Source organism: Triticum urartu, chromosome 3, assembly GCF_003073215.2.
Source record: "Triticum urartu cultivar G1812 chromosome 3, Tu2.1, whole genome shotgun sequence".
Lineage (NCBI taxonomy): Eukaryota > Viridiplantae > Streptophyta > Magnoliopsida > Poales > Poaceae > Triticum > Triticum urartu.
In genome coordinates this window covers 712,629,103-712,652,999 of record NC_053024.1, presented here as the reverse complement: position 1 = coordinate 712,652,999, position 23,897 = coordinate 712,629,103, and the positions used below count along the sequence as shown (strand labels likewise).

General features: G+C 44.1%; 1 protein-coding gene across 1 annotated transcript; it reads right to left on the bottom strand.

The window, feature by feature from the left end:
- Positions 1-3,123: 3,123 nt before the first annotated feature.
- Positions 3,124-3,815, bottom strand: LOC125549349 (putative calcium-binding protein CML19). The gene has a single exon (XM_048712787.1). The coding sequence runs from the start codon at positions 3,706-3,708 to the stop codon at positions 3,262-3,264; it is 447 nt and encodes a 148-aa protein (XP_048568744.1). The 5' UTR covers positions 3,709-3,815; the 3' UTR covers positions 3,124-3,261.
- Positions 3,816-23,897: the final 20,082 nt, after the last annotated feature.

Genomic DNA, 23,897 nt, shown 5'->3' with positions numbered 1-23,897 from the left:
TGGTTAGGAAACATAACCATCTTTGATTAACGAGCTAGTCAAGTAGAGGCATACTAGTGACACTTTGTTTGTCTATGTATTCACACATGTATTATGTTTCCGGTTAACACAATTCTAGCATGAATAATAAACATTTATCATGATTATAAGGAAATAAATAATAACTTTATTATTGCCTCTAGGGCATATTTCCTTCACTATATCCATGGCTCACGCTCATGTATTGCGTGAAAGTTAAAAAACGTTTGAGATTACTAAAGTGTGAAACAATTGCTTGGCTTGTCATCGGGGTTGTGCATGATGAGAGCATTCTTGTGTGACGAAAATGGAGCATGTCCAAACTATAAGATTTTGTAGGGATGAACTTTCTTTGGCCATGTTATTTTGAGAAGACATAATTGCTCAGTTAGTATGCTTGAAGTATTATTATTTTTATGTCAATATTAAACTTTTATCTTGAATCTTTCGGATCTAAGCATTCATGCCACAATAAAGAAAAATTACATTGAGAAATATGTTAGGAAGCATTCCACATCAAAAATTCTGTTTTTATCATTTACCTACTGGAGGACGAGCAGGAATTAAGCTTGGGGATGCTTGATACGTCTCCAACGTATCTATAATTTTTGATTGTTCCATGCTATTATATTATCTGTTTTGGATGTTAATGGGCTTTATTTTACACTTTTATATTATTTTTGGGACTAACCTATTAACCGGAGGCACAACCCAAATTGTTGTTTTTTGCCTATTTCGGTGTTCCGTAGAAAAGGAATATCAAAAGGAGTCCAAACGGAATGAAACCTTCGGGAGCATGGTTTTTGGAACAAACGTGATCCAGGGGACTTGGAGTGGACGTCAAGAAACAATCGAGGAGGCCACGAGGCAGGGGGGCGCGCCTACCCCCCTGGGCGCGCCCTCCACCCTCGTGGGCCCCTTGTTGGTCCATCGACCTATTTCTTCCTCCTATATATATTGACATACCCCGAAAACATCCAGAAGCACCACGAAACCCTTTTTCCACCGCCGCAACCTTCTGTACCCAAGAGATCCCATCTTGGGGCCTTTTCCGGAGCTCCGCCGGAGGGGGCATTGATGACAGAGGGCCTCTACATCACCTCCATGGCCCCTCCGATGATGTGTGAGTAGTTTACCTCAGACCTTTAGGTCCATAGCTAGTAGCTAGATGGCTTCTTCTCTCTCTCTTTGAATCTCAATACAAAGTTCTCCTCGATTCTCTTGGAGATCTATTCGATGTAATCTTCTTTTGCGACGTGTTTGTCGAGATCCGATGAATTGTGGGTTTATGATCAAGTTTATCTATGAACAATATTTGAATCTTCTCTGAATTATTTTATGTATGATTGGTTTACCTTTGCAAGTCTCTTCGAATTATCAGTTTGGTTTCGCCTACTAGATTGATCTTTCTTGCAATGGGAGAAGTGCTTAGCTTTGGGTTCAATCTTGCGGTGCTCGATCCCAATGACAGAAAGGAAAACGACACGTATTGTATTGTTTGCATCGAGGATAAAAAGATTGGGTTTATATCATATTGCATGAGTTTATCCCTCTACATCATGTCATCTTGCTTAAGGCGTTACTCTGTTCTGATGAATGTAATACTCTAGATGCATGCTGGATAGCGGTCGATGTGTGGAGTAATAGTAGTAAATGCAGGCAGGAGTCGGTCTACTTGTCACAGACGTGATGCCTACATACATGATCATAACTAGATATTCTCATAATTATTCGCTTTTCTATCAATTGCTCGACAGTAATTTGTTCACCCACCGTAATACTTATGCTTTCTTGAGAGAAGCCACTAGTGAAACCTATGGCGCCCGGGTCTATTTTCCATCATATATATTTCCAATCTATTTTATTCTGCAATCATTACTTTCAATCTATATCATAAAAATACCAAAAAATATTTATCTTATTATTATCATCTCTATCAGATCTCACTCTTGCAAGTGGCCGTGAAGGGATTGACATCCCCCTTATCACGTTGGTTGCGAGGTTCTTATTTGTTTGTGTAGGTACGAGGTGACTCGCGCATGGTCTCCTACCGGATTGATACCTTGGTTCTCAAAAACTGAGGGAAATACTTACGCTGCTTTACTGCATCATCCTTTCCTCTTCAAGCGAAAACCAACGCAGTGCTCAAGAGGTAGCAGGTGGCAGTAGAGTAGCTTCCTCTGCAACCGCGTGTCAATAAGGTGGTCAGCAGACGGACGGACGGACGACCGTCGTGTCGTTTGAACACGGAGCAATCACCTGCATCGGAAAGCGGTATGGGCGACACTCTCTCGGTGGGCGCGCCGATTCAATGTCGGTGCCAGTGAGAGGTCGTGTGCGTTCTAAACAGGTATGAATGCGACATTGACACTATGGAGCGCCGCTGAGCGTTTCAGATGGAAAGCGCGCGCAAGCGAGGGAGGTGTTTTTTTGTGGGTCAGGGTGATCAGACACAGGCTTGGCAGCGGTCTGAACGCACGCGATCCCCCCCCCCCACACACACACACACGTTTGTCTCTGATTCAGGGAATAAAACACGTCTGAACCGCTCAGCAGACAGATACAAATATGTGTTGAATGACACAACACGTCCGGACGGCACCGCTCGGACGTAGATGCGCTAATAGATAACTCAACATTGTCGGCGTTTCTACTCCCGAGCTCATTTGCACCACCCCTGATGAAAAAAATCAAAACAAGTACTTCAAAAAATTACAATTTGTTGTGTGGTAGATAAGTTTATGCGTGAGGTGCGCTCCAAGTTTCAACTTATTTGGACATCTGAGCAACTCTCAGCAAAAAAGCAAAATCAGGGTCTGTAAAAAGGTTTACTGTTCACACACTGTTCTGACCCAATTTGTTTTTTTGCTGAGAGCTGCTCGTATGTTCAAATAAGTTGAAATTTGAAGCGAACCTCGCGCACAAACTTGTCTACCACACAAAAAAAAATTGGATTTTTTTGGTTCTTTCAGTATTTGTTTTGAATTTTTTTTCTTGCCGGGTGCAGATAAGTCTGGGCACCGAATTGGTTTTCATAGTACTTTATCCATTTCGGTTTATAAGATCCATGGCACTACTACTCCAACCAAACGGAGCAAGCCAACATAGTGCCAAGTATTAGATGTATCTGTTCAATATTCCCTGGCAAAAAAAGATTATAAGTACCTAAATTGTGTACGGGTTAAAACTATAGCCTAGTATCAGGATATGTATTCAGTAGACTGGCCGATGGACAAAAAGCTGCTAGGCATCCATCATGACCTTGAACTCGTCGAAGCAAACCACTCCATCTCCATTCAGGTCAAACCTGCGGATCATGGCGCGGCACTCCTCGATGCCCTGCTCGGACCCTAGCCTGGCGAGCATCCGCATCAGGCTCGCCGGCGTGATGCACCCTTCGCCCTTCACCTCGTACATCGCAAACGCCTCCCTCAGCCCCCGGCACCGCTCCTCCTCTTCCTCTGGTTCCGGCGGCGCCACCAGCCGGAGGAACTCCAGCTCGTCCAGCAACTGGTCTCCGTCGGTGTCGGCCAACGCCACGAGCGCCTCGCCGTCCTCCACCGACACATCCTCGCCCAGCGCCGCCTTCATGCACAGCCGCAGCTCCGCCGCCGAGATCCTCCCGTCGGCGTCGCGGTCGAAGGAGGCAAACACGCTGCTGAAACGCTCGGCCGTCGCGGCGTGCACCATCTTCGCTTGCTTGCTACGGTGATCACCTGGGAATCGTGGCTGTGGTAGCAGTGTGTGACCGTGTGTTAATGTGCGGGGAGCCTGAGATTACTGCAACGCTAGCTTAGCTTCTGGTTCTGGTGTTTAGCCTCAAGTGCCTATGCGTGTATATATATATACAGGCGGCACTAGTACGTACGGACAAGCGTGCAGCTAGCCGGTTGTGTTGATGGATTCAAGGCCAAATTATTGATGAGGCCGACGAACGGGTCGGTTGACGGTGTCAATTCGTTTTCAGCCGTCGTCGAGGAGGGAAACTGCAAAGTTGAACGAGCACATCGAAGTATATAATACTCCTGCATGCATGGGCCTTTTGTGACGGTATATTCCATGCAAGCCAAGCCAGCCAGCGACTTTCGTCGGTTGCTGCTGACATATAGGAGTATGTTATTGGAAGCCTATAATATCCCAGAGCTTTGGCGTGTCAGTATCCCCCCTCCCGGCATGCAAGGTGCGCATATAATACACTCACCTCGCCGCCGGCGACGACCAAGTCATGTTCGGGCCGTTCGGTCATGTTTGGTCTTTCCCCATGAGTAGGTAGCTGGACAATGATTCTCAGTTAATTTGTTTGAAGCTGTTCTACGGTAGATTTCATTAATCACAAAAAGGTATGTACTACATAGCAACGCAAAGAGAAAAGAAACAACCCAAATTCTTAATCGCGCAGCTGCACGATTTGGTTGTGCTGAGCGCACGCGCTACCCGACAAGGCCGTTAGAGACCAAGCACGTCGCTATCTTCCGCTTCAGAAAAAAGCCTTATCCCGATTCCCTTTTCCTCGTTTCCATTTAGTCCGAGCAGGTGCTCAGGGGAGCTGAGGGCCTCCGGCGTCGACGCCCAGGCGGTCGTGGGGGAGGTAGTCCGCCGGAGGAGCTCGGCGAGCTGGTCCGTCGGGGAGCCGGAGCAGCAGGGCCGCCCCTCCTTCCCCCTCTTTTCTAGGAGCTGGAGCTGGGTCCGGCCCATAACTCTGTGAAGGAAGGGTAAGAACGGAGCCCACGCCGGAGGGCAGACTATGCTCAGGTCAGCTCGTCGCGGCGCAGCCGTGTAGTCTGCCGGCATCAAGGTTCGGTCTGTCACCGGGGTGCGCATCAGTAGCAAAGACAGCTTGGTGAGACAGCGTTCAGCTGGAGCTATTCGACTAGGCAGCGAACGACCAGTCACCTGACTCACCTCATGGTAATGCCATTCTCTAGTTCTCCTCCTTCTGTTGCATGCAATTGAATTGAGCCCTTTGTGATGTTAGGATATTCATGTGATGCATGCTGCTTGACATAGTCTTTTCACTGTGATGCATTGTTTTGGGCGAATTTGTTGCTGTTATGAGAGCGTCAGGACTAAAACATCTAGTTGATGTTAAGCCTCTGGCCTAAAACATTGTGGTCTGTACAAGGCACACATCCCATGTGTTAAGCCTCTAGCATAGAACACATATGATTCTGTTTATGAATTGATTTCTTGTCTTGTTCAATGGATTTTTAAGCTACAGCTATTGTGCTCGTAGTTTTTTTATACAGTGTGCTATTCACTTTGCTGCATTAGGCTGGCATCCTAAGATTTATGCTATCTAAAGCACAGTGACAGCCGCAACAACTAACACACAAGCTTCTACTCTCGATGTGGGGTTGTTTTCTGAAATGTGTGCACATCTTGAAACCCCTGGGATTAGTAGTTGCTGCACATTTGCGAAGAGTTGCTCAAAATCAATCAGGGAAAATCCATCTATAAGTTTAGTTTTCTTTAGCCTCTCTTCTCAGTCAAGGTAGCAGATATGTGATTTTTTTGTGAGATGAGTGGTGAACTAGATTCAGAGATAGTTTTACACAGGTACAATCAACACACACCAAGCCTGATTGAAATTGGAGAGGAACTTTTAAGATTTCTTGATGGAATAAGCACAATGCCATGTTGATCTTGGTTCCAGCAGCCTTGAATAAAGGATTGTAGTGGGGCTTTTGTTTGTTGGAATGTATACAGATGTTTTGCAATCTCTGGAATGTACACATGGTGGCATAAGAGTTTCCCAAGATCAAGACATAGTGCACGGAGTCGTGTGTGTTGGGGAGATATAGGTGCAGGGTGGCGAGGTGTGAGATAGGGCGCGTGTGACGAGGCAGACGAAGGTGGTGGGCGGCGAGGCAAGAGAGAGGAAGTGTGTGGGGTGGATGAAGGTGGAGGGCACTGCCCAGGTTATGACTGGAGGTGCACAATATGTTAAAAGGAGTTGCCTAGGAGTGGATCAGAAGTGACTCTCTATTTTTTTTTTCCTTTTTTTGTTGGTCGAGTGGAGTTTCCCAACATTTATTATAAGTGTTTTTGGCAGTGCTCTTCATGATTGGATAGGTTGGTTCAGACGAGTGTTCTTTTCGCCCTGCTATTCTTGGTTGCATATGTTAGTTGAGAATTTACTTTGGATCCTGTACATAGCCACACAAGTATTTCATTTATTTTTGCCTGGGGTCATCGACTGCGTTGATGAATACATAGAACATCATGTGATTTCGGAGAAACTATCACACAACAAAAGCAACAAAAACACACAGAAAAAGATACCATAGTTACCCTACATAGTTTGCATCCCTTTTTAATGCACAATACATGAGCCTAAAATAACCATACAGTTGCCTAAAATAAAGTATCCCGTTTCCCAATTCTCATGGACATAAAAATTACCAAGACCATGATTTGGCCAATATCTAATGATTTTAGATACCTTTCTATTAAGTTTGTGTCATAGTCGTGCGTCAAGAATTTCTTCTCTTCGGGTGGGATCCCTTGGTATGATTCTAAACACTTTGTTGAATGATCAGAGAGGGTGGCGAGGTGGAGCTGCTCATGGGGACATAACTAAGACCATGAAGTTTTTTTAATGGGATTAAGTTTAACTGTGAACCCCTAAAAAACAAACATCTGTATGTTATTTATCCCTTTTTTTAGGAGTCATAGTTGCCCACAATCAGCCATACAGTTGCCTAGAACCATGTATCCAGTTGCGCAATCCTAACGAATACAAACATTACCAGGACTATAATTTGGCTAATATGTAAAGGTTTTAGATACCTTTCAATTAAGATTGTGTCATAGAGATGCATCAAGAATTTCATCTCCTCGGGGTTGGATCCCTTGGTATGATCGTAAATACTAGGTGAATGATCATAGAGGGCGAGCGGTGTGGAGCTGGTCATGGGGACATAATTAAAACCATGAAGTGTTATTAGGGGATTAAGTTCATTTGTGACCACCTCCAAAAATGAACATGTGTATGTTCTTTATCCCTTTTTAGGTGTCAAAGTTTCCTACAATCAACCATACTATTGCCTACGACCATGTATCCAGTTGCCCAGAATCAACCATACAGTTGTCTAAAACCATGTAACCAGTTGCCCACAATTAACCATACAGTTGTCTAAAACTATGTATCCAGTTGCCCAATCCTCATGAACAGAAACATTACCAAGACCATAATTTGGCTAATATATAAAGGTTTTAGATACCTTTCAAGTTTGTGTCATAGAGATGCATCAGGAATTTATCTCTTCGGGGTGGGATGCCTTGGTATGATCGTAAATACTTGGCGAATAATCATAAATGGGGACTAGGTTGTAGTTGGTCATGGGGACGTAAACTAAATTGTGAAGTGTTTTTAGGGGATTAAATTTATCTGTGAACCCTCCAAAAATGAACATGTGTATTTTCTTATATCATTTTTTGAGGTGTCATAGTTTCCCACAATCAACAATACAATTGCCTAAAACCATGTATACAGTTGCCCACAATCAACCATACAGTTGTCTAAAACTATGTATCCAGATGCACAATCCTCATGAACAGAAACATTACCAAGACCATAATTGGCTAATATGTAAAGGTTTTAGATACCTTTCAAGTTTGTGTCATAGAGATGCATCAAGAATTTATCTCCTCGGGGTGGGACGCCTTGGTATGATCGTAAATACTTGGCGAATAATGATAAATGGGGACCATGATGTAGTTGGTCATGGGGACGTAAACTAAATTGTGAAGTGTTTTTAGGGGATTAAATTTATATGCGAACCCTCCAAAAATGAACATGTGTATGTTCTTATATCCTTTTTTCAGGTGTCATAGTTTCCCACAATCAACAATACAATTGCCTAAAACCATGTATCCAGTTGCCCACAATCAACCATACAGTTTGCCTAAAACCATGTATCCAGTTGCCCAATCCCCATGAACAGAAACATTACCAAGACCATTATTTGGTAAATATCTAAAGGTTTTAGATACCCGCAATTAAGTTTGTGTCATAGAGGTGGAGTCATTATTTTCCTCTCCTCAAGTGGGATCCCTTGGTGCGACTATAGAGGGGAGGGGTGGAACTGGTCAGGTTTCCTAGATGGAGATGTGAGGCCCGTGACTGTTGTTAGCTAGATTAGCAAGAGTAGTAGCTTAGTTCGGTAGGGCACACTCAGTTTTCAGGAAATATAGCTACAACCAATATGGCTAACACACAAGCTTATACTCTCGATGTGGGGTTCTTTGCTCGAATGTGTGCACATTTTTGCAACCCCTAGAATTAGTAGTTGCTGCACATCTGCAAAGAGTTGCTCAAACTCAATCATGGGAAAATCCATGTATAAGTGTAGTTTTCTTTAACCTCTCTTCTTACTCAAGCTAACAGATAGGTGCTTTTTTGTGAGATGAGCGATGGACTAAATTCAGAGATATGTTGTACACGACAATATTCGCCAATGCACACCAAACATTACTGAAACTAGAAAGGAACTTTTAAGATTTCTTGATGGAATAAGCTCTGCTTGATTGGATAGGTTGGTTTAGACAAGTGTTCTTTTGGCCCCTCTATTGTTGGTTGAATATGTTAGTTAAGAATTTCCTTTGGATCCTGCACATAGCCACATAGGTCTTCCATTTATTTTTGCCTGTAGTCGCCGGCTGCGTTGATGAATACGTAGAACATCGTGTGATTTCAAAAAAATTATCACGCATCAAAAACACACAGAAAAAGATACCATAGTTTCCTTACATAGTTTGCATCCTTTTTAATGCACAATACATGAAAGATAACATAGTTGCCTAAAACCATGTATCATATTGCCCAATCCTCATGAACAGAAACATTTACCAATACCATGATTGTTGGCCAACATCTAAAGGGTTTAGATACCTTTCAATTAAGTTTATTTGTGAATCCCTAAAAAGCAAACATGTGTATCGAAAATCCATCTCTGCACCCGAGCTCAACTGTGCCCACGCTGACGAAAAAAATCAAAAAAAAAATACTAGAACAATTCAAAAAAATTCCAATTTTTTGTGTGGTAGACAATTTGATGCGTGAGGTACGCTCCAATTGTCAAATCATTTGGACATCTGAGGAGCTCTCAGCAAAAAAGACAAATTGAGAATCTGTAAAAATGTTTACTGTTCATATACTGTTTTGACCTGGTTTGCGTTTTTGGTCAGAGCTGCTTAGATGTCCAAATGACTTGAATGTTGAGCGGGCCTCACGCATCAAATTTTCTACCACACAAAAATATTGTGGAATTTTTCGATTTTCTTTTGATTTTTTACGAATTATTTTCTAACCAAGTGCAGATGAGCCTAGGCACCGAAACACTACTAACGTGTGTATATTCTTTATTACTTTTTCAGGTATCGTAGTTGCCCACAATCAGCTATACAGTTGCCTAGAACCATGTATCCTGTTGCCCAATCCTAATGAATAGAAACATTACCAAGACCATAATTTGGCTCATATGTAAAGGCTTTGGATACCTTTCAATTAAGATTGTTTCATAGAGATGCATCAAGAATCCCTTGGTATGATCGTAAATACTAGGTGAATGATCATAGAGGGGAGGGGGAAGTGTGGAGCTGGTCATGGGACATAACTAAAACCACGAAGTGTTTTTAGGGGATTAAGTTTATTTGTGACCACCTCCAAAAATGAACATGTGTATGTTCTTTACCCCTTTTTTAGGTGTCATAGTTGCGTAAAATCAACCATAATGTTGTCTAAAACCATGTATCCAGTTGCCCACAATCAACCATATAATTTTCTAAAACCATGTATCCAGTTGCCCACAATCAACCATACAATTGTCTAAAACAATGTATCCAGTTATCTAATCCTCATAAACAGAAACATTACCAAGACATTATGAGGCACATGACTATGTGTGTGTGCGCGTGCGCACGTGTGTGTGTGTGTGTTTTCTCCTCTGCTACTGCCTAGGTGCCCAAGGAAAACTCTGGAGTTGTTCAGGCTTGGACTACGCATGAATTGCCTGGTGAACTTGGTCTTTTCTGTATGTGGCCGCTTTATCTAGATACCAAGTCAGACTCGGACTACACACGAGTTGTTTGGTGAATGCATTGGAGTTGCACAAAAATACCGTAAAAGTTGTTGGCTTTTTAAGTACCACTCCAGTGCATATAAGTCACATAGTTGTTTTTCTTTTCTACCCCCAACAGGCTCTGTTGGGTGAACTTAGTATTTTCTATATGTGGCTGCGCTTATCAATATTCGAAGTTGTTGTTTTCACCTCCTTGTTACAACAGAAATGGTTGGCATAGTGGGGACGGCGTCTCCTCCTTTACATGGCATCTAGTTTTGGGAATCGTGTTTGCTCGGGAGTGGCATAGAGGGCATCGTCAAACCGCGGTCAGAAGTTGACCGTTGGGTTAGCATCTCCATTTGTAGTGCGGACTCTTTGTCCATCGCCGGGACCTCGGCTAGGAGGGACGGATTCGACTCCTCTTGTCGTCTGAGGAGATGGGATCCAGCTTGATGTCGGAGGGAGCAATGGACACGGAGGGGCCATGAGAATTCCCCCTTGTCATTCGGTTTAGAGGATTTCAGACGTACGGACTTGCTCAAACAAATTAGGTGGCCGTCATTGGATGGTTATAAGTGTCTAAAGAGGCTGATCCCGACATTTGGGGCTATTTGGTGATCCGCGTTGGAATTGTCCTTATGGTAGATGACTTAGAGGTGTAAGTCAATTGGTAGTCATGGTAACAAACTTAGAAGGATCCTCCTTTGATAGGTAGTCATACTAGGGGAAAAAAGGAGTTGCTTTTGTATAGCACTTAAGTTGCCTCAATAGCACACAAAGTTGCTCGGAAAAAAATTTCGTTGAAACCTGTTCATATGGGATCTAGTTTTAAAGAACTCGTCGCGAGAAACCCAATGATGAAAACGGATCTGGATTTTGACACTTGAATCAAAAGTTACAAATTTTTAAAGTTTTTGATCCCCCTAATAAATGCAAGCGGGATATATAGTGTGAGCACATGGGACCTGACGCTTTCCTTTTCGATTCAATTGAAGAAGACCAGGTGCTTTTTTCCTTTAAAAGGAAATTGTGCTCAATCCGACAAACGAGTGCATCGGCGCCGGCTAGCTATCTCCAACAAACAAAGAGGGTCCTGCTCAGCTAGTTCCTATTTTTTGGAACGTACTAAACTAGTGAAAGAGTGTTCTCAATCCAAGCTTTAAGAATTTCCATATAAATATCCTTGATTTTGTGACACACAATCTTAAGATCTTGTTTCCGAAATATCTTTCAGGAGTTGATATTCGGGGTAACGTTTTTGAAGATCTTGTTATTTTGTTGCATCCATATATTATAGTAGGCCATGATAAGAATGTCAATAGCAATTTCTAGAGGCAGAGCTACAACAACATATAGAATGAACAAAAGTACTAAGTACTCCTCCTCATCGCAATAATGTTATCCCAACAGTTAAGAGCGGAAGTACAATCCCACAATAAATGGATTGAGGACTAGGTACACCCACAGTTACAAATAACACATGAATAGGACTACAACCAAAATATTTTCTTTGAAACATATTCCTAGTGTTCAATCTGTCATGCATCAAAAGCCAGAAGAACACCTTGTATCTTAGGATCACAACAAATTTACAAAGCTTCCTAAAGAGAGGGTGCGCAGGGACTCTACTCTCGAGGACTTGCATTTTGATGTCAAAGAAGTTCTGGGAATTACAAGAGTAAGCCCAAATATCCTTGGATGTAGAAAAGTGAGTATTGTGCATTAGATTTTGTAATTGCTGGAAGGCTTGCAAGGAGAGTAGCCTATGAAAGAGGTTTTCTAGACTGGGCGATTAGATGTCCTGCCTGACAAAAATTTGGTCAGTAATAGCAGAAGATCAAGTTTTGGGAATATCTCAGATCAAGTTCTATGCCCTGCCCCCATTTATCAGACCAAAGCAAAACTGAGTCACCCCCATTTGGCATGAGGCCACAATTCTGAAGTGAAGCAGCGGCTTAAGGTCACTTTTCCACTAGAATGAGCTAACCAATCTATCTTGGGGTGGACCAGTAGATATAATAGAATTTCCAAATGAGATTAACCCACGGCAGATCACAATGATTGCAATATTTGTGCAAGTGCGTCATTAATACAGCTGTATTGTGAGTTTCCATCTCCAGCACTCCTGGACAAGCACATTCTTTAGAAAGACAAACTTTATCACAAGCACTTAGGACAACACCTTCATTATCCATTCCATATTTCCTCCAAAAATAATGCTTCGAATATTTGTTGATTTGGTCAATCACGGACCAAGGAAGATCCAAAGAGCGCATAAAGAAAGTAAGCAGACCTGTGGAGATAAATTTGACTAACTGAATTTGTTCTCCATAGGGAAAGATCATTGAACATATAGTTGTTCTTTTGTCAGTTCTCTGCCTGCTTTGATACGTCTCCAACGTATCTATAATTTTTTATTGTTCCATGCTATTATATTATCAACCTTGAATGTTTTATATGCATTTATATGCTATTTTATATGATTTTTGGGACTAACCTATTAACCTAGAGCCCAGTGCCAGCTTCTGTTTTTTCCTTGTTTTTGTGTTTCGCAGAAAATAAATAGCAAACGGAGTCCAATTGACATGCCAATTTTTGATGATTTTTTATGGACCAAAAGAAGACCCCGCAGTAAAAGAGTTGGGCTAGAAGAGTCCCGGTCCATCCACGAGGATGGGGGCGCTCCCCCCCCTCCCGGGCGCGTGGGCCTACCTCGTGGAGGACTCGGGCACCTCCTTGACGTGAGACCGACGCCAAAAATTCTTGTAAATACAGAAACCTCCAGAAAATAACCTAGATCAGGAGTTCCGCCGCCAGAAGCCTCCGTAGCCACAGAAAACCAATCTAGACCCGTTCCGGCACCCTGTCGGAGGGGGGAATCCCTCTCCGGTGGCCATCTTCATCATCCCGGCGCTCTCGATGACGAGGAGGGAGTAGTTCACCCTCGGGGCTGAGGGTATGTACCAGTAGCTATGTGATTGATCTCTCTCTCGTGTTCTTGAGGTGGTACGATCTTGATGTATCGCGAGCTTTACTATTATAGTTGGATCATATGATGTTTCTCCCCCTCTACTCTCTTGTGATGAATTGAGTTTTCCCATTGAAGTTATCTTATTGGATTTAGTCTTTAAGGATTTGAGAACACTTGATGTATGTCTTGCATGTGTTTATCTGTGGTGACAATGGCATATCACGTGATCCACTTGATGTATGTTTTGGTGATCAATTTGCGAGTTCCATGACCTCGTGAACTTATGCACACGTTTTCGTCTTGACTCTCCGGTAGAAACTTTGGGGCACTCTTTGAAGTTCTTTGTATTGGTTGAATATATGAATCTGAGATTGTGTGATGCATATCATATAATCATACCCACGGATGCTTGAGGTGACATTAGGATTTTGGTTGATTTGTGTCTTAAGGTGTTATTCTAGTACGAACTCTATGATAGATTGAACGGAACGAATAGCTTCGTGTTATTTCACTACGGACTCTTGAATAGATCGATCATAAAGGATAACTTTGAGGTGGTTTAGTACCCTACCATAATCTCTTCATTTGTTCTCCGCTATTAGTGACTTTGGAGTGACTCTTTGTTGCATGTTGAGGGATAGTTATATGATTCAATTATGTTGTTATTGTTGAGGGAACTTGCACTAGTGAAAGTATGAACCCTAGGCCTTATTTCAACTCATTGCAATATCGTTTGTGCTCACTTTTATCAGTTGCCTTGCTGTTTTTATATTTTTCAGATTACAAAAACCATTATCTACTATCCATATTGCACTTGTATCAGCATCTCTTCGCCGAACTAGTGCACCTATACAATTTACCATTGTATTGGGTGTGTTGGGGACACAAGATACTATTTGTTATTTGGTTGCAGGGTTGCTTGAGAGAGACCATCTTCATCCTATGCCTCCTACGGATTGATAAACCTTAGGTCATCCACTTGAGGGAAATTTGCTACTGTCCTACAAACCTCTGCACTTGGAGGCCCAACAACGTCTACAAGAAGAAGGTTGTGTAGTAGACATCAGGCTTCATGGTGCATAGAGGCAATCTTGGATAAGTGAAAGGTAAATTACCCAGAACATAGCCAGGAATAGAAGTGAGCATCTGGATTTTGCTGCCAGGCACATTGATGGTCACCAACATGGATTTGTCGCAGTTGACTCTAAGCCCGGTAAAGACTGCAAAATACATCAAAATATTCTAAGTTCGCAGCAGTTTCACAGGGCGGGCAGGCATGATGAGGATAGTCTGCATAATAAATTATAGGGAAATCCCGACAAATGTTTTTCGATGGAGGGTGCTGAATAAATTTTTTAGCCAAGGGTTTATTAAAAATGGATTGCAACAGGTCTGCACCCAGCACAACAAGAGGAGAGAGAGAGAGAGGGTAACCCTATGCGACCCCTCCTTTACACAAGAATTATTTGCCTGGCACACCATTCAATCGGACATATGCGAATCTAGAGGAGTATAACATATCAATCCACATAATCCACGAAAATGGATTCTTAGTTAATGAATTTTCAGTATGTTTGTAGTAGTGTGTTGTTGTTGCAGGCAAATGCCAAAGCTATCACCAATAGAAAAGGGGACCCTTATCTACAAAAAAATGACACTAACATTAGAACAAATAACTCTACATACTACTTGTACTTTCTCAATTTTGGTTTATAAGGCCCACACTACTAATGTTGCAACTAAACGGGGCAACTCAACATTGTACTGAGTACTTGAATCTGAAAAATTAAGTAGCTAACTGTGTATAGGTTAAGATTCACTAGTAGAAAAAGGGTCAAACGTGAAGCACATTAGTGCCGGTTTGAATTTGAGCTGGCACTAATGTGTACATTAGTGCCGGTTCCAACGGCTAGCCAGGCCGCTCTCACTAGTACCGGTTCGTGGCGAACCTTTAGCACCGGTTCGTGCCACGAACCGGTACTAAAGTGAGTGGTGGCAGGATGTTGTCTGTCCGGGGCCCCTCCAGCACCTTTAGTACCGGGTCGTATCATGAACCGGTACTAAAGGTCGTCCTACATAGACCCTTCGTCCACCCGAGCTCGCTCTGTTCTTCCCCTTTCCCCTCTCCTCTCTGTTCTTTTCCCTCTTCCTCTCAAGCTCATCACACATTTTGCCCAAGATTTGAAGGCCCCCATCCATTCAAATGATCACAAAGGTTAGCAACTTTTTCCTTTCATCTCTCATTGCTAGATTAGCTCGTGCAATGCTTTATATAGTGATTGATTTTTGAGTTTATTAATTTGGGAGGAATTATATATATGTGCTAGTATTTGATTTATATGCAATTTGAGGTCAAAAATAACACTTAGTTTTGCATATGTAGGTGTGGTTTACTTAGTACGTTCTAAATCTCCGTCGTAACCACCGTCGATCGCTCGCAACGTCCCGTCGCCGGCACCACCTTGTGGTGAGCCTCTTGTTCATGAAGTTTTATATAAAAAAAAATGATGTTTGTGTGATTTGGATATATAGTTACTCGTATAATTATCTTACCCATACGTTGTTTGTTATGCATAGTGCCATGGTTTTGACATCCGTCCCCGTCGGCCCTCGTCCGGGTTATGATTCGGATGTGGTATATTCTCTTTTAAAACTATTCATTGCATTTCGTGTTCATGACAAATTATGCCCATCAAGTTGACATAGATATTTGTATGTAGGAGGTAGTTGAACTGGAAATTCCAACCGACCCTATTGTCGAGAGGTTAAATTTAGTTGAAAGAGAAAACGAGGATTTGAGGGAAAAATTGAAAAGAATTGAGGGGGAGAAGATGGAATTGGAGTTGCATGTTGCCGATGTCGTCGATGATCACAAGATTAAGATGGAGAAAATGCGCTTGAAGATTAGAAAGATTAGAAAATATGCCATTCATAGTGAGGCTTGGTATCATTATGCTGTTGGATCAATTGTTACCTTAGTTGCGATCTTGATCGCATTTGTTGTTGCATTTAAATTCTTTAGCTAGAGAGTTATTTGTTTGTTGCATTTAAGTGTTGTATGATCTTTATGTATGAACTTTATGTATTGTATTAATTTAATGTTTTCGGTGCTGTGTATTGAAGATGAGCCGGCAATGGATGTACGATGACCGATGCTCTCCCGAGTTCATTAATGGCGTGCGTACTTTTCTGCTTGCGGCTGAGGCAAACAAGCAAGCGGATGGTTTTATGCATTGTCCATGTGTTGGCTGTAAGACTGGTCGCAATTACTCTACGTCAAGAACCATTCACGTCCACCTGTTTGAGTCCGGTTTCATGCCCCACTATAATGTTTGGACCAAGCATGGAGAAAGAGGGGTTATGATGGAAGACAATGAAGAAGAAGAGGAAGACGACAGCTATCCTGGCCATGGGTTCCCTGAATACGATGATACAACAATGAGGGAAGAAGCTGAGTCGGCAATGCGGGAAGAAGCTGAAGAAGAGGCATCGAATGAGCCCGTTGATGATCTAGGTCGGGCCATTGCCGATGCAAAGAGAAACCGCGCAAGTGATTTGGAGAAGAATAAGTTGCAGCGCATGTTAGAGGATCACAAAAAATTGTTGTACCCGAATTGCGTAGGTGACAAGAAAAAGCTGGGCACCACACTGGAATTGCTGCAATGGAAGGCAGAGAATGGTGTATCTGACAAGGGATTTGGAAAGTTGCTGGTAATGATAAAGGATATGCTTCCAAAGGACAACGAATTGCCCAAGAGTACGTACCAAGCAAAGAAGGATGTCTGCCCTCTAGGGTTAGAGGTGCAGAAGATACGTGCATGCCCTAATGATTGCATCCTCTACCGCGGTGAGTACGAGGATTTGAACGCTTGCCCGGTATGCGGTGCATTGCGCTATAAGATCAGCCGCGATGACCCTGGTGATGTCGAGGGCGAGCGCCCCAGGAAGAAGATTCCTGCCAAGATGATGTGGTCTGCTCCTATAATACCACGGTTGAAACGTTTGTTCCAAAACAAAGAGCATGCCAAGGCGATGCGATGGCACAGAGAAGACCGTAAGAAAGACGGAAAGTTGAGAGTACCCGCTGACGGGTCGCAGTGGAGAAAAATTGAAAGAAAGTACGGGAAGGAGTTTGCAGATGACGCAAGGAACGTATGGTTTGGTCTAAGCGCAGATGGCATTAATCCTTTTGGGGAGCAGAGCAGCAACCATAGCACCTGGCCTGTGACTCTATATTTGTATAACCTTCCTCATTGGTTGTGCATGAAGCGGAAGTTCATTATGATGCCAGTGCTCATCCAAGGCCCTAAGCAACCCGGCAATGACATTGATGTGTACCTAAGGCCATTAGTTGAAGAACTCTTACAACTGTGGAATGGAACAGGTGTACGTGCGTGGGATGAGCACATGGGGGAAGAATTTGACCTAAAGGCGTTGCTGTTCGTGACCATCAATGATTGGCCTGCTCTCAGTAACCTTTCAGGACAGACAAACAAGGGATACCGCGCATGCACGCACTGTTTGGATGATACCGAAAATATATATTTGGCTAATTGTAAGAAGAATGTGTACCTGGGACATCATCGATTTCTTCCGAGCAGGCATCCTGTAAGAAAGAAAGGCAAGCATTTCAAAGGTGAGGCGGATCACCGGACGAAGCCTCGCCACCGTACTGGTGCTGATGTACATGATATGGTCAAGGATTTGAAGGTGGTCTTTGGAAAGGGTCCTGGTGGACAACCTGTTCCGAATGACGCTGACGGACGCGCACCCATGTGGAATAAGAAATCTATATTTTGGGACCTGCCCTATTGGAAAGACCTAGAGGTCCGCTCCGCAATCGACGTGATGCACGTGACGAAGAATCTTTGTGTGACCCTGCTTGGCTTCTTGGGCGTGTATGGGAAGACAAAAGATACACCTGAGGCATGGGAGGACCAGCAACGTATGCACGGAAAAGACGGCATACATCAGGGTCATGCAAGCTACGCTCTTACCAAAGAAGAGAAGGAAATCTTCTTTGAATGCCTGCTTAGTATTAAGGTACCGTCTGGCTTCTCGTCGAATATAAAGGGAATAATAAACATGGCAGAGAAAAAGTTTCAGAACCTAAAGTCTCATGACTGCCACGTGATTATGACGCAACTGCTTCCGGTTGCATTGAGGGGGCTTCTACCGGAAAACGTTCGATTAGCCATTGTGAAGCTATGTGCATTTCTCAATGCAATCTCTCAGAAGGTAATCAATCCAGAAATCATACCAAGGTTAGAGAATGATTTGGTGCGATGTCTTGTCAGTTTCGAGTTGGTGTTCCCACCATCCTTCTTCAACATCATGACGCACGTCCTAGTTCACCTATGCGAAGAGATTAACGTTTTGGGTCCTGTATTTCTACACAATATGTTCCCCTTTGAGAGGTTCATGGGAGTCTTAAAGAAATATGTTCATAACCGTGCTAGGCCAGAAGGAAGCATCTCCAAGGGCCATGAAAATGAGGAGGTCATTGAGTTTTGTATTGACTTTATTCCTGACCTTAAGCCGATTGGTGTTCCTGAATCGCGGCATAAGGGCAGACTGGATGGAAAAGGCACGCTAGGAGGGGAACAAATAATATGTATGGACGGACATTCTCTCACTGAAGCACACTACACAGTTCTACAGAATTCAGCCTTGGTGGCTCCGTATATGGATGAACACAAGAATTTGCTACGCTCCAAACACCCGGAGCGGTCTGATGACTGGATTACACGTGAACAAACCAGGAGTTTCGCCAGCTGGTTGCAGACACGTACCATGCATAACACCTCTATTGAAGATGACCTTTACTTGCTGTCCCAGTTACCATCTTTGAATATAATGACTTTCAAAGGGTACGAGATAAATGGTAATACATTTTACACGATCGCCCAAGATAAAAAGAGCACCAACCAAAACAGTGGTGTCTGCTTTGATGCAGAAACCAAGACAGGAAAGGAAACATACTATGGTTATATACAGGACATATGGGAACTTGACTATCGACGTGGTTTGAAGGTCCCTTTGTTTCGATGCAAATGGGTCAATATGACACGAGGCGGGGTAACGGAAGACCCGCGGTACGGAATGACAACAGTGGATCTCAACAATCTTGCGTATGCAGACGAACCATTCGTCCTAGCCAATGATGTGGCACAGGTTTTCTATGTGAAGGACATGTCTACCAAGCCAAGAAAAAGAAAAGATAAGGAAGCGAATGCATCGTACGATGAGCCAAAGCGGCACATAGTTCTTTCTGGGAAGAGAAACATCGTGGGAGTGGATGACAAAACAGACATGTCAGAAGATTATGAAAAGTTTGATGAAATTGCTCCATTCACAGTGAATATTGACCCGAGCATCCCGTTAAATGATGAAGATTTTCCATGGTTACGGCGCAAAGGGACACATGTGAAGAAAAAGTTTCACACCCAAAGATCTGGGATGTGATCGGCTACACTATCATCACTTTCTTCTGTGTTTCACACCCAGGAGGGAATCTCTGTAATAGTTAGGGTAGTTATGTGTTTTGGCATTTGAAACGCGAAGAAATTTTATGTGCAAACAAATTCTTTCATGCCTTTACTGATTTTTAAAGTTAAGTTATTCACAAACTAGTGATTCACACTAATTTCAAATAATTCAAAATTTAAACTATTCAAATTTGAAAACTACGGGCACTAACAGAAAGTTTTAATTTTTTGTACCTAAAGCAAAAATATTCACGAAGAAACTCTAAATACACAAAAAAACAACTCAAAAATAAATAAAGAAAAAAATAAAAAAAGCACGCCTACTGGGCCAGAGCGGCCTGCATAACTAGAAACCCAACCTGTTGTTGGGCCAGGATGCAGGCCCGCAAAGGCCCAGTAGGCCCACAGGACATCACAGAACATGTAGGCCCAGTAGGCCTGCTTTGGAGAGGAGCTCGAGAGAGCTACCGCACGGGGAGTTATAAACCAGTGCGGACGCCCCTCGGCTAGCGAGTTGGGACTAAACTTGCCGCACAGCACCTTGACAGCGCACCCCCTTTAGTACCGGGTGGTGGCTCCAACCGGTACTAAAGGCCCCCCTTTAGTACCGGTTGGAGCCACCACCCGATACTAAAGGGTGTGCGGTTCCCGCCGCTTGGCCTGGCCAAAACAGGCCTTTAGTACCGGTTGGTGGCTCCAACCGGTACTAAAGGTACATCCTATATAACTAAACACTTCAAAAATTTCAGTTTCTCATCTGCTTCTTCTCCTCTGCCCCGTCGCCCGCCGCCCCCGTCTCCATATCCCTCGTCGCCGCCCCCGTCGCCGCCCCATCCCCGTCGTCGCCGCCCCGTCGTACCCGTCCCGCGTCGTCCCCGTCCCCGTCATCGTCGCCCCGTCCCCGTCATCGCCGCCCCGGCCCGTCCCCGTTGTCGCCGCCCCGTCCCTGTCCCCGTCGTCGCCATCCCCGTCGTCGCTGCGCCCGTCGCCGTCCCCGTCGCCTCTCGCCTCGCCGGTGAGCGCACACACACACATACATTTTTTTAGTTTTTTAGTTATAGAAATAGTTATAAAAATGTTAGAAATTTTTCTTTTTTAGTTATAGAAATAGTTAGTTATATAGCATTGTTAGAAATGTTATAGAAAAGTTAGAATTGTTAGAAATTTTTCTGTTTTTAGTTATAGAAATAGTTAGAAAAAAGTTAGAAAATTTTTCTTTTTTTAGTTATAGAAATATTAGAAATGTTATACAAATATTAGTTATATATATAGAAAGGTTATAATTTTTTTCTGTTTTTTAGTTATAGAAATATTAGAAATGTTAGTTATATAGTATTGTTAGAAACGTTATAGGAATGTTAGTTATATAGAAATGTTCGAAATTTTAGTTATCAAAATCCAATCATTAAAAAAATGTTACTTTTTGCGGGCATATAGCTAGTATTTGTTCTCGACGATGCTCGGCCCGCATCCTCGCCGTCGACCCGTCCGCGACGACGTCCGGCTGACCCATGTCCGGGACTGGGCTCCGCTGGGCTGGCACTGGGAGGTGCTGCCTGGAGGGGGGCGCCGCTTGATGAGGAACCCGGCCCCGGTCGTTGACCCTGATCTCGTTTGGTGGCGTTCGCGTGGTCCAGTTTCGGTGCGGAGGGAGCCGGCCCCGCCGGAGGTGGTACGTCGCCGTGTCAGGGAGGAGGACGAGCACGTCCATCGCTACATGGTTGCGTTAGAGGGCGGCAGGTTCTCCAATACCTGGCAGTTTCTTCAGGGATCTCACTTCAGCTATGATCTTGTGAGGGTTCCTTCTCTTTGGGTGTCCACCGCCCGCGCCGCATGATTCGGTGATGTATTCGAGATTATATCTATTATTCGAGACGATGTATTCGAGATTATATCTATTATTCGAGACAATGTATTCGAGATTATATCTATTATTCGAGACGACGTATTCGAGATTATATTCGATGATGCTTATTATGTACTATGATTGATTCAGTTTTTCCTTATTAATTGATTGCATCCATGCATTGTAATTTGAATATATTTCTTTTGGATTAGTTAAACAAAACCTATGGCAGACAATACCGGCAGAGAGGGAGAAGAGGCCCTGTTCAATATCATACACAATCCTCGCGGGCCAGATGATGATCAGAATGAAGAAGATTATGACGGCTCCGAATATCTAAACAACATCGGGGAGGGTGACATGATATTCGATCGCGACGACCGAATTGATGAAGTCATGAACTATGAACATGACGAAGAAAATGTTGATCTTGAAACAACAAAGACCGGCGAGGTATATATATTTATATAAACAGGCATCTGGTGATCATCACATGTTTTAAATGACTTGAAGATATATTAACGAAACGATCTTTCTTCTTTCAGCCATCCGGATCGAGCAAATCTTCAGGCAAAAGGACGAAACGAGGCCCAAACAAAAAGTTGAAGGAGGGCGTAAAGTACAATATCGAGGCAATCAGACCTAATGGCGAACCATTCGCACCTAAGAAGATTGCGGACAAGTTCGTTCGTCAATGCGGAGTTCTTGTGAAGGACCAACTCTCGATCTCCCTTCAAGAATGGAGAGAGCCAGCAAAGCCACGTCCAGGAGTTACTTTTGTCGACGACGGACAAAAACATTTGCTTTGGGAAATGCTCATGGAACATTTCACCCTACCAGATCATTTCACAGATGCAGATGTGGAGAAAGTCAAGGACGCTGCTCTTAGGAAGATGGCGGTTGCATTCAAGAACCACAAGATTCGTGAATGGGCCAAGTACGTCAACGGAGGAAGGAAGACTCCAGTATTCGAGGGAACACTAGATAACCAAAGTGCTCATTGGACGATTTCGTGAAATTCAAGGATTCGGAATTATCTAAGGAACGGTCGAGAATAAACAAGGCCAATGCCGCAAAAAAGGATAAGTTCCATAAGCTGGGGCTAGGTGGCTATGCGGTGGGAATGCCTAAGTGGGATAAGTCTGAGAAAGAGATGTTGGATGCAGGTGTCACTCCAGAAACATTGAGCTGGCCCCCCAAGTGCAGGACTTGGTTCTATGCGCATAGGGGGGAGTTGGACCCGAAGACAGGCAAAGTTTCGAAGAAGGCATGTCTGGACGGAGCCGAAGATAAGCTACTTGTTGCAATAGAAGAGGATCGATCCGGGTTGTTCGAGCTCAACAGAGAGAACGACGAGCTTACGCGTGCCCTGGGAAATCCTGAACACCTGGGAAGAACACGAGGCATGGGCGCTATTCCATGGTATGAGGGGTTTTTGGACTGGAACGTTGACTACAGAACCCCTGCGAGAAAGAAGATTGCGGAGGAGAAGAAGAGGAAGATGGAGGAGGAGCAGAGGAAGCTAGACTATGAACGCCTTCAAGGCCTAGAATCAGCGCACGCGGACTTGGCAATCAAATTCCAGTGGTAGCAGGAGCAGATCGGCTCACTTAGCCAGCAAAGGGGGTCTCAGCAGATAGCGGATGATCCACCAATGGATAGCACTGTCCCATCCATGCCGAGAAGCAGCGTGGGTTCCGCACCGGGCGACGCATTGCTGGATAGCTACCCATTGGATGACATCATGGAGAACACTAACTGCGAGCTACACTTCAAAATGAAGAACATATCCATGAAGGTGGCGGACGCCCTTGCTTTTACAAATCCCCCCAAGGCAACCTTCCATTGCAACCCGATTCCAACGGGCTATGCTCGTGTCTTGGTTGATGAGGTGGTGGACTAATATTCGGGGCTAGAGCTTGACATTCCTGGAGGTGACGATGAGCACACACTAGGAGAGGCCAACCATCGTATCATCCTATGGAGAAAGGATTGCATCATCTTTCGAACGCCACCGACACCGCGTCATCCGACTCCTCGTCGCAGTCCGCCACCGAGTCAACAGACTCCCGCTCCTCCAAGTCCACCAACGCGTCAGGCCACTCCTCCTCCAAGTCCAGCACAGCTTCAGGCCACTCCTCCTCCAAGTCCGGCGAAGCATCAGGCCACTCCTCCTCCAAGTCCGGCACAGCTTCAGGCCACTCCTCCTCCAAGCCCGGCACAGCTTCAGGCCACTCCTCCTCCTCCAACTCAGCCACGTCAGCCGCTCCGCCGCCTCAGCAATCACGGAAGAGAGCCGCCTCAGCTATGGTGCGTAGCGGTACAAGTCGAGGTAGTACTGCAGGTACAGGCGGAGGCAAGCGATTTCAATATGGTCCAAGCCTCGCGCCTCTTCTGCAGAGGCCTTACGACAAGTCCGAGGAGGAAAATGTAGCCATATCGAAGGCCAAGGTGGAAGCCCATTTTGCACCGAAACCGCCACCGCCGCCAAGGGAGAAAGTGCCTGTGGA

Coding starts and splice junctions, on each gene's coding strand:
- LOC125549349 (XM_048712787.1), bottom strand. CDS start 3,708: ATGGTGCACGCCGCGACGGCCGAGCGTTTCAGCAGCGTGTTTGCCTCC.